This window comes from Mustela lutreola, chromosome 11, assembly GCF_030435805.1.
Source record: "Mustela lutreola isolate mMusLut2 chromosome 11, mMusLut2.pri, whole genome shotgun sequence".
NCBI lineage: Eukaryota > Metazoa > Chordata > Mammalia > Carnivora > Mustelidae > Mustela > Mustela lutreola.
Window position 1 is genome coordinate 38,959,854 of NC_081300.1, and position 16,262 is coordinate 38,976,115.

The 16,262-nt window shown below is 34.2% G+C and overlaps 1 protein-coding gene across 2 annotated transcripts in view; it reads left to right on the plus strand.

Moving 5' to 3' along the window:
* The window catches only part of CCDC178 (coiled-coil domain containing 178), a 442,908-nt gene that overhangs the window by 281,254 nt on the left and 145,392 nt on the right, over positions 1–16,262 (plus strand). For both annotated transcript variants that reach the window (XM_059140259.1, XM_059140258.1), the window contains one exon: positions 6,603–6,752. In XM_059140259.1, coding sequence (XP_058996242.1) covers positions 6,603–6,752 — 150 coding nt within the window. The remainder of the gene's footprint in view (positions 1–6,602; positions 6,753–16,262) is intronic.

Consider the following 16,262-nt stretch of genomic DNA (forward strand, 5'->3'; position numbering starts at 1 on the left):
CACACAGTAGGTGATGCACCTATACATATGCTTTCTCCATGTCTGTTATATCATTAGAAAATTGGCATGTTTTTCAGGCATTTATGTTCACCATGCTAATTCCCATTAGTCAAAGGGAATGCTTTTGAAGTGACAGTGTTCACAAAGAGACTTCAAGCCTCTAGGTCTCCTTTATTCTTAACTCTATCCCCTGCACTTTCCATGAATTAGTCTCAGTACTGTTGCCTACTTGAATAATATCAAAGGGTCACTGCATGCAAAACTACCAATCCAATGTCCTAAACTGGCAGAGATGTGCCAAAGGCATATGTGGGATTTTAATAGTATGATATCACTGGTTTAATGCATGAACATATGTACAAGATCATGTGCTACTGAAACACTAGTGCTTGGAATGGAGCATTATTTATGATGCTTTGCATCAGTGGGATACTAAATATATGGGTACTTTTCATTGTTTGCATAGTAATATTTTAAAGCCTAGAGATAACAGAACATTTAACACAATCCATGAAAGCCTAATTCACAAGTCATAGGTAACAACAATCTAATAGTCCTAAAGAGGCCATAAAAACATTCCTCTTGACTGACTCACCCAGCTTTGCTCAAATATATATTGACCCATGTAGCAGGAGAGTTTTGATCCCTGCCAAATAAAAGACTGTTCTAAGATTCAAATCTCTGATTATTTTTTCTATGAGGCCTTTTCTGACCAACTCCCCCATCTAGTGGAATCAATTCCACCTGGTAGAATTGATTACAGGTACTTCAAAAGATACCTCTAAATAGACTTGATTACTCTTCTGCATCCTCCTACTCTAGCTTCTAATTCCTGGTGAAAAGGGTGACATTCTACTCTTATTAATCCTTGAGGTAGCCATGGAATAGGACCCAGAGAATAAACTTACTCAGGGTTTGCTGAACAAATGATTGAATGAACAAAAGCTAAACATGAGGATACTCTGGACTAAATTAATCAGAAAATACCACAATACAATTTTTGTTTTCTGGTGCTGCTGGCAGGAAGTCAATCCTTTCCAACCACGGGACTCCAGTGAGTACGGTGCAATCTATGTAAGAACACGGACAGATGTGTCACTAACAGCCAGCAAAGCCCCGGCAGGATGTGGAAAGAGCAAGGAGCTTCTACAGTAAACTACTAATAACCAAGAATCAGGAGATAACAAACCATCAGGAAAGATCACCTGAGGCAGCCACACATAATCATATCAGGATGGGACACTTAGAATTAGAACTGGGGCAAAGATGACAACTTTTTACAATATGTAATTATAGTCCAGGGGGACTGGCAAACTGAATCCAAATGCCTGTATTAATAATGACTGACTGTGTAGGTGATACATTACCATAAATTTAGGTATGGACACTAGGACTATTTGAATAACATCAAAGTATTTGTAAATAGCTATGTAGGTCTTCTACATATACATGCACAGTGCAAATACTTTAATCATAAGCATCTCTCCAGAATTTTAGATCAAGTTTCTGTCTTGTAATCTCCTTTGCCATTAATCCACATTAAATTTTTTAAAAATGTTCAAATATGTTTAAACTTTCTCCAGGGTAAGTGTATCTGACTGGACCTCCATTAGAGCCAATGGGTAGCATTGTTGCATCAACCGTAGTCCAGAATTGTGCATCCTCAGCTGTACAAGTCTGATTACTTGGGCACTTGGTCTTGCAGTGAATGCATCAGTCCTAATCAAATCATGGACTATGGAATTGTGTAGGTAAAACAAGCAAACAAACAAAAAATGAAGAGACTGGTTATTTATAACCAACATACCCATACTGACTTATAATAAAAAGTGGCTTCAAAGGGGACCAAGTTCTAGTTTCCTTCAGCAGCTCATTTTATCTATGTCAACAAGCTGTGTGTTAGCCAGATTATAAAAAGAGTTGCTTGGTGGAAGTAGGTTCAGAACAAGGTAATTCTGTTATTTTATTGTTTAATATCATCAGGTTTTATAAAGACAGTGCTGCATAGTGTTGAGTGGTGGCTCAAGTTTACAAAGGAAATATATGGATGGTGAAGAGTATGGGATATAGGGCCAGTCTGCCTGGATGAACAGCTCAAGTCTCCATTTAGTATGTGTGTAATCTTACACAAGATGTCTGGGTCTTTCAGTCACCATGGTTGCATAATAGATACCGCCAAACTTTAAGGCTTATGGTTCTATGTGTCAGAAATTTGGGCAGGACACAGAAGAGCCTGCTTGTCTCTTATCTCACACTTTCTGAACCATCAGCTGGGTGACTCAGAAACTAGGGATTGGAATCGTCTTCAAAATGACTCATTTATTCATGAGTGATGCTGTTATTTGCTACATGAGGTAGGATTGTTTGCTGGAACACTTACACATAACTTCTCCATGAGGTCTGGATTTGGATTCCTTGTAATATCTAAGGATGAATGTCCCCAAAGAGAGGGCCAGGCAGAATTTGATTGGTTTGTTTGTCTTTAAATAAACGGGTTTCTGGGACACCTGGGTGGCTCAGTGGGTTAAGCCTCTGCCTTCAGCTCAGGTCATGATCTCTGGGTCCTGGGATCGAGCCCCACATCGGGCTCTCTTGCTCAGTGGGGAACCTGCTTCCCACTATCCCTCAGTCTACCTCTCTGCCTACTTGTGATATCGCTCTGTCAAATAAATAAATAAAATCTGTAAAACAAACAAACAAACTGGCTTCTTTAAAATCAGATTTTTAAATAAACTAGCCTGGAAAGTTACATAATATCCTTTCCACCATACACTTTTGACTGGTGAAACCACAAGTCTACTCAGGTACAAGGGAAGAGAAAAACATTATGCTTCTTGATAGGAAGTAACAAGATCTAGAACAACATGTGAAAGTACTTCTGTTGTCTTTTTTGGAAAATACAATTTGCCTTACCTGATTTTTCTTGCCTTCATTTCTCTGTAAAATGAGGATAATAATGTAACTGAGATGATTGCTTTTGTCTTAATTCTTTCCATTGTGTGTGGAATTCATAAGTCCACATTCAACTTCAGCCCTATTTCTAAGTTCTTATCTCTGTGTCACAGGGCAAAACATAAATAGATGAGCTACTGTTTTGTAGAAAAAGAACCCAGTCCTCTAATTATAATTCCCTATTCTTTATTTGCCCCATATGAGAGGGAAAGACTAAGAAAAATAAACTGAAAATGGAGGAAAGGTCCAAGATGAAATACATGGTTTAAAAAATAAGAAAGGTCAAGTAAAGAAGAAAATGGAGAACCTACCATTTGTATATCTTGGGGTCTCAATCTGCCTTCAATTTTCAACATTTTTGGTGACAGAAGGAGAAGCCAGTTCTTTCTTTAGGTATGGTTTCTCAGTACTTGGGGTATCATGGGCTAATTAGGTAACCCCAGAAAAATGTTATGTTTCAAGGGGTTCCATACCTTGTGAAAATCAATGACGCACCTAGAGAAAAAAACTCTTGTTAAGGCTGGACATGTGCTATATCCTTAGAATGATGTTCAGTGCAAAAATATACTGTGTAAGTGCTCTTTATATACTTCTTTCAAATCTTTATTTCTCAAGTAGTATAATATCAAGTAATATATATTCAGCATTCTAATTATATATTTGTGTGATTTTTTTAAAAAGATTTTATTTATTTGACAGACAGAGATCATAAGTAGGTGGAGAGGCAGGCAGAAAGAGAGAAAGAGAGAGGAAAAGCAGGCTCTCTGCTGAGAAGAGAGCCCCATGTGAGGCTCCATCCCAGGACCCTGAAATCATGACCTGAGCAGAAGGCAGAGGCTTTAACCCACTGAATCACCCAGGTGCCCCTCTGTGATTTACAATACATGTCTTTACCACAAGACTATGTATTTTGGAGATTCACCATTATATTCTAGAGCTTGGCATATAGTAGTTATTAAATTCAAAGTTTTGAATAAGTAATTAATGAAAATGAATGAATGAGTAAATGAAATAACACTGTAAACTCAAAACAATTATTTTAATGTAGAGATATAGCAATCAAATTTTTCTTTAATGGTTTTAGGAAGAAAATTTTTTTCAAGTTTATATTTAGCCACGACCTTAAGAAAAAGATTTACTGATAAGATTCAGCTGGATTTGAATTTAAAAGCATGTAGAAGTCATCTTATTCTCTTGTTAGTTTCTGCTTTCTTCTTGCCTTTGATTATATTTCTGACCCCAACTTTTGTGCCCTTGTTAAATATCTCCTACTGTTAATCTTTTATAAGTTCTTTTTTTTTTTTTTAAAGATTTCACTCATCCACATGACAGACAGATATCACAAGTAGGCAGAGAGGCAGGCAGAGAGAGAGAGAGAGAGAGAGAGAGAGAGAGAGAGAGAGGGAAGCAGGCTTCCTGCGGAGCAGGGAGCCCGACGCGGGGCTCGATCCCAGGACCCTGAGACCATGACCCGAGCCGAAGGCAGCAGCCCATACCACTGAGCCACCCAGGTGCCCCAATCTTTTATAAGTTCTTCAACTCCAGTAGTGGTAACATTATTTCCCCTGAACATATTTCCACCAGTACCATTCCCTCTTTGTTTCACTCACATGTAATAATACTATTGTTAAAATTAAGTCAAAGTTGTAAAGTGAAGCATAAAAAATTTTTTTCAAAGAGTGTCAGTAGAATATCATTATTTAAAATTTTTATAAACCTGAAACTTCATTGGACATCTGAAGGTTACTGACTTTCAGGAATAGGTAGCAAATTGGCAAATCCTTCTATAAATTCATTATTGAGAAATGATAATGTAAAATATCATGACTGATGTAACAATGTTTTGAAGATTCATTGATAACTGCACAATTTGATTTCTTGGTATCTAACTATGGCATACAAAGCAGTAAGAATTGGTGTCATACAGAAATTGAAGGTATATGTATTTGCAAAACTGCATTTTACACAGTGAGCAAACCATAAAGTACCAAATACATCCTCACTAAAGTTCCATTAAATAGGTTTAATGCAAATCCCACAACCTTCCTACCACTTCTCTCAAATGCAATGTTTACAGTAGCCACCTAGGGCTTGAAAGAAATCTAGTAGAATACCTTAGGTATCAGGGCTGTGCTTATGTTAAATCAAACAAACAAAAATAACTCAAAATGATTCCTCCTCCTACCTTCAGTAGAACATTAATCAAAGATCCAACTGAATCACTTGAGACTTAGATTTTAGTAAGTGTTAAGATATCAAAAGAACTGCAACCCTTTTCTTCAGAAGTAGCTCCATCAAAGCAAAATACTCATAGATATTTGGTCCCCCTACCAAAAGATAATTCTATGTGATTTTAGGTAAGTTTATTAGATAAAAATTTCTAAAGTTTGAAATTACTGTGCCAGAATTATGACAAGAACATTTAAAATGGGTTCTTAGTTCATCATTTTGACTTTTTGAAGAACAGCTATGACATAGTATTCATCATTAGGGATCAATATGGATACCAGGCTTTTATGAGAAATATGTTTGTTGACCTTAATAAATCTTCAAGTGTGTAAATACAGAAATATTTGTATAGGCAGTTTTCTGCTGAATTACATTTCATCTATGCACGTTCTCATACTGCAATATATTTTTAAGCAATTTATTCTAAAGGTTTGATATGGCAGTTTTCACAAAGAAATATTTTTAATTGCTTCACAGTGGTTATTTTTATATCTAGTTATTTAATCACCGTTATCATCATTATGATTAATCCACCTTTATGTGTTTTGAAAACTTTTTGCTACTATGAATAAAGTTCTAATGAATAACACCTTTTGCTTAGAATAAATTTTCCATAAAATGAACTATTAGATTAGCAGGTTTGAAAACATTTAAGGCTGTTGATAAATTCCGTATTTTTTGAAGCACCAGTGAAAACTGTATGTGATACAAATGTTAAAAAGAATCAGCAACTGGACTGAATTCACACATCTAGTTCAAAATTATAGGTAGCTAATTTGCCAACTGGTAATACTACAAAAGTTATATTCTAAGGGAATCGTATTAGATTTAATAAATTTGTTTAGTCATGAGGGGGTGTTATAAAGTTTTCAACTGCTCACAGATTAAACATTTAATATAGCTAACGTATAGTAGGATCAAATAGTCGCTCTCTCATTGTACTTCTAAATGTTGTATTCCTTGTCTTTTATCCTTTAATTCTCTATGATTTCAGTGAGTGCCACCACCCTGAACCTCTTGGAGATAGAATTCTAAGCTTCTAAGTGTCTTCTACCTATTTGAGCATTGGAGTTTGGGGAAAGGAATAGGGGTTGTAAACTGGAAGAAGTCTCATAGGAAGCTGAGTAGAGCATCTCAGGACTGAGTACTACTTCCCAAGGCATTGTGGAGGGAAGTCTGGGAAAGAGGGAGAACAAAAGTCATAGACACTCTGACAAATCAGTGTTCAAAAAAGAAAGAAAAGAAATAGGTGCATCAAGAAAGAAAATTATTAAATCCAAGGAGGATATTGGTATCAGGGGAAGTACCTTTTTGACTTTATTTTTCTATAATATGTAATATAATATTTGTAGATAATTCAAATGATGTTGAAAAAAATTCAAGGAAATTAAAATGATTTTAAATATATATTCATCTTCTAGAAAATACAAGATGATTATCTAGAAGAAAATCTACGTTTAGCTCAAGAATATCAAAAATTACAGACTACTTTCTTAACAGAAAAGGACAATTATTTCAATCTATATGATAGACAGTTATCACTTGATGCTTCAATTCGAGATAAGAAACAGGTAAGTTTTCTTAACTTTTTTAAATAATGATTTACTTGACATATGTACTACAGAAAGTAACATGTGTCCAGTCATGGGCTCTTCAATCTGGTGATTCTTTATATGCCACCAAATGTCATGTTTTCTTCTTGTAGAATTTTGTTGTATGTTTTTATCAACTTTGAAACTCAATTTTGAATAGATATGTGAGAAATGAAGAAACTTAGTGTCTAAGCCACAATTTTATACTAATTTGCTTTTTTATGATCTGGAATACCAAATTTTTGGAGTTTATAGATTTTAGATATATTATCATAGACTTCAAATTTCATTTTTCTCTACAGACAGTTTTTCAGAATATACCTCAAAATCTTCTTCATGTTGTATGGCCTCCAAATGTTGGTTTCTGTTTTCTTAACAAATATAGGAGTCTTAATTAGAACCTTGAAGAATAGTTGACCCTTTGTAGTTACAGGAAATCAGTAGAAATTCTCATATATTTTATAAAATCTTCTGTAAAATCCACTTCCTCTGTATTCTTCCCCAGATACTCATTGACATGAAAAATCATTTCCCTTGGAATTTTTGTTTCTTCACAGAATCTAAATTTCAAAATATAGAGGCATGATTATTTTTTAACAATCCACCTAGTCCTAAGAAACAGTAGACTGTTTATGAACCCTTTCTCCTATTGTTGCCACCCATTCTAATCTACTATAAATTAGTAGTAGTTGAATATTCCAGTACTGTACTTACCCCTCCTTATTGTGGAATATTGGGAAGACAGAAGGCCAGAATTTGAGTGCGGTCTCTACCACTTACTAGCTCAGTGATCTTGGCAAATTATTTATCCTTTCTGACCTCAGTTTTCTCATCTGTAAAATAAGACTAACCTCAGAGGAAACCTGATAAGGAATAAAAAAGAGACATCCATAGTTTTTTGGAAAATAAAAGGATACTATGCAACTGTAACTATTACATTCATCTGGTGTGCTGCTTCTAAACTCCCTTATGTTTCCCATCCATCTACTCTGGTGGGAGTTAAAGTTTCTGAATACATTGAAAGAAAGAGTGTGTATTTTTCTCTTGAAAACTAGTAGCAAGATCGGGGTAGATTAAGAAATTAATGTGTTTGTGAAAGAATTGATAAAAAAAAAAAAAAACTATACACCAAAATCTTAGTGTCCTCAGATCATGTGCAGGATTCAAAGAAAGGACATCAATGGAACATTTGTCCAATCATTTCATGCATTTGACATTGTTATTGAGGTTAAACATGTTCTATTTGTTCCTGATAATTGAGGAGGAGAAAATAATCGATGGCTATACTGTATTTCCTTTTATAACCAGGAGGGAAACAAAAATAAGTTTTATGGGTACTTGTTATCAGTTTATATAGAATCCTTTGGTGGCAAATGAGAAATAGATACCTGCATAAATGTGAAGAAATCATTCCTTTCAGAGAGATCCATCACTCTGTATTTCCATAGTAAGAATAAAATTGTCTTGATGTTGGAATTAAAGCAAACTGTGATTCAAGATTCAAGGAGTGAGACCCTGGTATGAACAGACAGTGAGGTATGCTAGGAGACTGAGTTTATATTTGTGATGATCTCTCAAACGAATCACTTTTAACACACCTGTTTCAGGGAAACTTTCCAAGATTTATTTGTACTTCCAGTCATTTTTCATTTCCATCCTTCAGCAATGGAGGTCATTAAGTGCAGGCTGCCCTTGTCAGTGTCATGTAGGATCAATTTGCTGCAATGGACAGAAAGGCCTTATTGATGCTGTTAAATCTGTCAGTGAGAAATCGTATGTCATTAGCGTCTAAGGCACTGCTTACAGGATGGAATTTGGCCATCAAAACAGAATAAAACCCTTTAATATTTTAGTCCATTTCTTTGATATTACAGCATTTCCCGTATTATATATATGTATGTTTTAGTCCTTTGACCAGTTTAGTTTTGGGTATACAGAAGCACTATTCGACCTCTGATTCCCTTACTTAATTTCCTTATATAAAGCGGATCTCACATTAAGGAATTTTGTGTATTATTTTCCTGTTCTATAATAACTTCATTGCTTCTGAACATAGATTCCTTTTGGCATGGTAAATAATTACATTTTGATTTTAGTGTTTCTTACGGAGTATTATTCTCTCTATGCAAATAATACATTTCCATACTTCTTTGTACTTTTAGGCCAAGAGTAGTTAAAAAAAAAAAAAAGCTTAATGGAGGAATAAAACAAATTAAGTACAAAAAATAATGTCCCTTTCCTTAACACAATTTTATATACAGATGGTTCAAATATCGGAATCGTATAGTATTTTTAAAAAATTTTTAAAAAGAATCATATAGTATTACTCTTGGTGATAAAATTATATCTCCTTCCTTTGCACATGTTTCTTGATACTTTCCTGTGCTTTAAATTTTTGCAGTGATGAATATTTTCCCCTTCAAAAATCAGAAACAAACAAAAATGACTGTTCAAAATTCCTGTCTTCCCTGTTCATGGGTAATGATGGAATAGAATCCAATCTAAGACTTTTCACATCTCAAAATTTAAAATAAAACTAAAGGGGAATAAAATAAAAATATCTGAAAAACAGGTTGTACTTCTATGTAAAAATAGATATTTTCATTGAAAGACTTCAAAAAAGATTTTCATTTTTTAGAAGTCCATGAATATATTGATAAAATCATGTGTTTGTTTTAATTTCTATCTCAAATTCTTCAAGTCTGCAAAGAAAGGTAAGCTAAGCAAGCATGCAAATGTTGATGTATCTGTTGGCTGAAAACAAGATCCCTTTTGAAACTGGTTAAAGTATATTTCTAATTCTATTGTAAACCACTTTTGAAGCTTAACTTTTATCTACTCCAGTTCTTGGTAGTTTCAGAGTGAGGGAATACAAATTATTATAGAATCAGCCATCACTTAACAACCACTTATATGGACCTGGTATCTGTGCCAAGCCATTTGTAAATACTATCTTTGTAATGTCCATTAATAATCCTCTAAAATTTATTATTATTATTATTATTATTATTATTACAATCATCTCCAGTTTAAGATACGAAACTGAGATGGAGTATGTCACAAGGTCATCCAAGTAGAGGGAACTAAGATAGAAATCAAATATAGGATTTTTAAAAATCCAACTCATTTCATAATCATGACACTGCCCTTCTACTGTAGCATTATTAAACAATCCTATACTGTCTCACCAGGCTTTATAAAGCATGTAAAATGCAGTCATGCATTATGTTGTGTCCAACTGAAACAGATTATTTGATTCACTAATTATTTTTATAATTTTATCTCACTGAAGCCAATTTTTCAATAATGATTTTCTTGTGGGGAAAGGACTACATTTATTTAATTAGAAATTATTTAAATTTCATAAGGATTATGGATAAGTTTTGCAGTTCTAAAATTGTAAAATTTTTGAACTGGAGACACCTTTAGAAATTTTACCCATCTCTTTGAAATTAAAAATTATTTCACACACACATACACACACACACACACACATACACACAAACTCACACACAAAATAAAAAGTAAAAGTAAAATAAAAGATTATTTCACAACTGCGGAACCTTAGGGCCAGAGTGGTCCAGTGATCTACTACATACACAGTTAATTAGGAAAAAAGTTGGCCTAGGACAGTTGTCTTAACTTACGTTCCAATATTCTCTCCAACCATCTGTAAAATGAGCATGTGCTGTGATATTTTTTGAAGGCTTGAGTGTACCAGTAGTTGAAAAGTAGTAAGAGTAACCCGCAATGGATATGCTCAAATTGGAGAAACTTCTTTAAGCAACCTGGGCTTATTAAAGAATCATGTAGGGACATAAATCAGAGACTACTTTGGAGCCCTAGGGGATACTTCTGGGTCTCACAGAATTCAAACAGTATTCATTCCTTCATTCAAATAAATTATTAATCATCCAGTGCACTGATGTCCATTGTTTTGATACAATTAAAGGGACAGGAATACGCCACTTCAGCTCACCTTCCGTGCCGAATACTGTGATTCCCAGAAATCAAGGGACTTTTTTTTTTCTAGACTAGAGCATAGAAACAGAGTTCAACAATATCCTTTTACCCCACCAATGGAAGAATAATGGATTTTTGCTGTCTAATCTGCATCACCTAGGTTTCATTAGACAAAGTTTGCATTTTAAATTCTCAAAAATGTTGTATCATCCATAGACTTCAATTAGCATGTTTTCTCTTCCCCTTTTCCATTTCTCCTGGAATACTCCCTTTACAATGGTTTGATGAAGAGTTAAAGTCAATTCTAGCAATAAATAAAATTATTTTCCTAAAGAAATGTGAAAGTGTTTTAGGTTCTCTTTTTCATGAGTACTTTATATTGCTTGTTATCTTGCATATATTAAAATTGGGCTTCAAGTAGTGATTTTTGAGTGCTTGTTTCTGTGTAGATGGAAATTCATTTCTTTCCTGGGAAAATCATAACTATTAATTAGTTTTACCACATGCGCACACACACATGCACACCCCCCCCACACTTGTTCAAAAGGAGTTGCTGCACTTTATAGACTGATAAGCTTGCATTAAATTTCTACTGGCCCTTTTCCCTGAAGAACTCTCAAGAGATCTCTGAAGAGCTTTTGTGATCCTAGACAAGAGTGGACAGCTGGTCATCTATTGTTCTGTCCCTTCTGTTGTCCAAACTGAGAAAAGCACCAAAACTTATGTGTTTATTTCTAGCTAATACTTTTAGAAAGGTCAGTTTGGTTTAAATCAAACCAGCTCTTCAGTCTAGTACCAGTTTTAAGGGAATTGTAGATTTATGTATTTTTAAGCAATTTTAAGAAGGTGATCTAGTGGAGATGTACAGCAATAGGCAGCTTTTTAATGTTAGTGAAAGCCTGATATATCAAAGACACTCATAGTAAATTTTCATATTTATAGTCAACCATTGAACAACACTGGTTTGAACTGCATTGGACCACATGTATATATACACATGCATACATACACACCCCCATATACACATACATATAAATAAATTGGAAAAAAATTTTTTGAGATTTGTGACAATTTGAAAAAACTCACAGGTGAACCATGTAGCCTAAAAATACCACAAAAAATAAGGAAAAGCTAGGTAAGTCATGAATCCATAAAATATATGTGCATACTAGTCTATTTCATCATTTACTCCCATAAAATATACACAAATCTTTTAATTTTTTTTCAAATCTATTTTAAAAAGTTAAAATTTACCAAAACTTATTTACACAAACTTAAAGACCATGTATAGCACCATTAGCAGCTATATTTATATTAGATAAATATAAACAAACAAAAAGATGAAGTATTACATCATAGCATCATAAAATTAACTGAGTATGTATTGCACTACTGTAATAATTTCATAGGCAACTCCTATTGCTATTGTGGTGAGCTCAAGTGTTGTGAGTATCTGCTCAAAAGGCCCTGTGCAAGCTCATCATCTCTGTGTGAGCCCTTCCTCTCTCCAGTTCATTACTACACTAGGAAGAAGTGATCTCGAGATATATGGATATCTGGCAATGCCTGGAGACATTTTTAGTTATCACACCTGGGGGGATGTTGGGAGGGGTGTTTCTGGTATCTAATGGATAGGGGCCAAGGATAGTGCTAAACCGCCCCCCCCCCACACACACACCAAAAACTGTCCAGCCTAAAATATCAGTAGAGCTAAGGTTAAGAAAGTCTATGTATAAAGAGACTCAGATACAGAGATAGAGATAGATGTATTATATATTTATCATCTATACATACATATATATGGCACACTGCGTACTATATCCCCTTTATAAAAACTGAAGCCGCATTTGCATAATAAAGATTCTGAGAAATCCCATTTTAAGAAACCTATTAACTCTGTCAATCCTGCATTTCCTGTTATCCCTGGAACCCTTCCCTAGAAAATCTGTTTACAACTGACAGTATTTAATAGATTAACTCTTGCAAAGTATTATTCTATGGAGAAACGGAGAAAATTTAATGTCATAAAATCACACATTCAGGAAATTTTGCTTACCTATAACTTTTAAAAAGAAGTAAATCAAGTATTTTCTATATTACCTATAATGCCCTAGGAAAAAACTGGTGTATATATATATATATATATATATATATATATATATATATATATTATGTTCACTGGAATCCATGTAGACTTAGAACTCTGACTTTTTAAAATGCCGTAGTGCAGCTGTGGAATGAAATAATAATTTTTAATCACCCAAGGACCATGTTAAAAATTATAATAAAACAAGTAAAATGTTTATAATATGCACCTCCTATAATAGGTATATTTTCTACTTAGGCATCTCTAATGCATGACTTAGAACTGCAATTGATTTGCAATTCTGTGGGAGTATCAGTATAATGATTTTTTTTAGTTCTGAACTACACATATGCATCACAATGACATAAACATTTGAAAAAATGACTCTTGTAATCATCATTCCCCAAATCTACAGAACTGTATCTTATAATCACTTATTAACATGAATATTAATATAGGAAATGCATATTCATATACTAAATGTTTTCTGTAGGTTATTTGTTCTTTTTTCAGAGTTTTACTCTTATCGAAAGTGGGAAGGAATATCTATGGACAACATATTTAGTCGCTCCGAGCCTCTGAAAAAGATGGAAATATTAATGTCTCCCTAGCAGGATTATTATAAGAAGTATGTCATAATAGTTAATATTTATGAAGTGCTAACTATACTTTGCAAGCTTTTATATGTAGTTTTATTTAATTTTTTCAACAATCCCATGGAACATAAATATATATTTTAAATATAAAGCCCCAGAACAGTTTTTCACAAACTGTGTATTTTGCACATAGAAGATGTGACAACTGATACTGTTATTATTCTTTAGATAAACATATAGCCCTTACTTCGTATACAAAATCTTGATGTGGCTATACTGTTATGAAAGAGGTCCTAGTCTATTATAGGTATAAAATACTTTATGAAACCTGAGAATATAGCGTGAATTAAGGAGAGAGAGGACAGAAATATAGGGTAATATTGACATTATGATAACCAGTTAGAACCTACTCAGGTGCTGGAAGAAATAGAGCAATAGACTAACACCTGATTGTTTAGGTAAAGCCGACAGAGGGTTACAGAATAGAAAAGCATGTATATACACACATAATTGAGAAAGTCTGAGGGATAGACTTAGCAGTAACTCATCGGTTAGTCAGAGTTTCATCCAAATCTTATACTAAAAACACCATCAGAACATATTAAAAGAGCCCATGCACATTAGCTGTAACAACTGGAAATTTCCTAGAAGTAACCCAAAGAGGAAATATGTTATCTGAACCTTCATGAAGAAGTCCGTAAAATCACAGATGGAGAAGAGAACAACCAAAACAACACAGACCATGACACTCGATATTTTAATTTGATGGGATCTGGCATCTTCACATTGCAATTATAAAGCAATTCCAAGCAAGCCACAATCACCTCAGTTATAACACGAGTAAGCAGTATTATATTTACATCCACATTTTCAGAGAACATATTTTGTGCATAATGAAATGTGTCTACTTATCCATACTCTTTGTACACCTATGTAAACCTGATTTTCCAACTAAAGAAGAAGTTACTCGATTTTCAGAGGTTCTTCACCAATTCACTAGGCACTAGTTCACCAGTTCTATTTCTTTTGTTTCCTTGAAATGGGCCTGAGTAAATTACACTACCAAAAATATACAATTAATGTACCCGTACAATCTGGCCCCTTTCAGTTCTGTTAATAAATGACGATGGAAGAGTATTGTCAGCTAAAGGTAGCTCACATAGCTTTCCGATCGAAGTAATCCTGAATATGACAGTTTCCTTTTTTAAATCTTATACTATTCCCTCATAGTAAATCACCAATTTAAAAACAAAAACAAACATGTACACACAGCCAATACGCTATCCAAAAGAGGAAAGTAATAATGGAGTGAATAATACAGTTTTAGAATTCCATGGAGTTGTGTCAGATATAAAATCAGTTTCAAATTATTTCCTTGGGTACTGGTAATCAGAATTGTGTGGTCTTTCAACAAAAAAAAATCCTCATTTTAAAGAAAGATATGCAATGTACTCATAGGTTATTGAAAAAAGTATAAAAAGCAAAGCTACTATCTGCATTGATGTACATAGAAAAAGAGCAAAAATGTTATCTGTAAAAGCAGAAAAGAATTTGGCCTGCTTGACTTTCTGTATCAAGCATGCTACAGCAATCTTTTGATTCTAATATGAAACTATAGTAAGGATCATTGCACTAATGCATGAGGATTTGTGATAATGTTGCAGAAATTTTACTGTCAAAACTGAACTGCAGTGTAATGACTTTTGTTATCATGGTTTCTAATAACTATTCAGCATGAATTGACCCTACATATGTTTTGCAGCAATAATGTGTCAGTAACTCAAAAAGCTAAAAAGGAAATAAAAAACAGTCAATACAGTTCTGTGTATGACTTCATGATAACCTTTCTCCATTCTTACTATTAATATTGTTAAAACAGTTGTAACACAGACATCATACAAACTACCGGATCACATAGAAATAAAAGCTTGGACACTTTGTGACAGTCCTGGCCAAATATACCTTAAAAGTACTTTACAGGAAAACAGTTCTCCTCTGTTCACACTGAGAACCGGGTACTGATTGGTCCTTTACTACTTTGGAGTCTGTTACTCTCAGCTGTAGGGAGCCTTTGATATGTTTCTCTTCTTTTCCTTACAATGTGTCTCAGTTTCTTTCCCCTTTTACGAGATTCCCCCCCCCCCCACAATTCTTTCTTCCTTTATCTTTGCATCTCTCCTTCCATTGGAGGATATTTTCACTTTAGCATCTCTTCATTCCACTAAATAAGGGAAAATAAAAATAGCCTTACTGCACACCTCCTATGTGGCTGCCACCGTGCTATGCATTTACAAGTGTAAAGCATTGAACCCTGCACCTACAATAAGATAGTTACAGCTAATGTTCTGATTATTATTCTATTCTTATTTAATTTACAAAAACTCTATGGATGGGCACTTTGGTCGCTCAGTCGGTCGAGCATCTGACTTTGATTTTGGCATGGGTGGTGATCTCAGGGTGCTGGGATCAAGCCTGGTGTCAGACTCCCCACTAGTCAGGGAGTCTGCTTATCTCCCTCTCCCTCTGTCTTTCCCCCCAACTCACGTTGTATCTCTCTCTCTAAAATAAATAAATAAATCTTAAAAAAAAAAAAAAAACTCTATGAGACAACTGTGAATATTCTAATTTTTTCTTAGGAAACTAAGCTACTGTAACAAAATACCACAGACTGGTTGGCTTATACAGTGACCTCATCTTAACTTAATTATCTTTGTAAAGAGCTTATCTCTAATTATAGTCACATTCTGAGGTCATAGACGTACGACTTCAACATATGAATTTGGGAGAAGAAGAAGAAGAACAGGTGCTTTGTAATTTAAGTTAACACTACTTGTCAGTGGGACA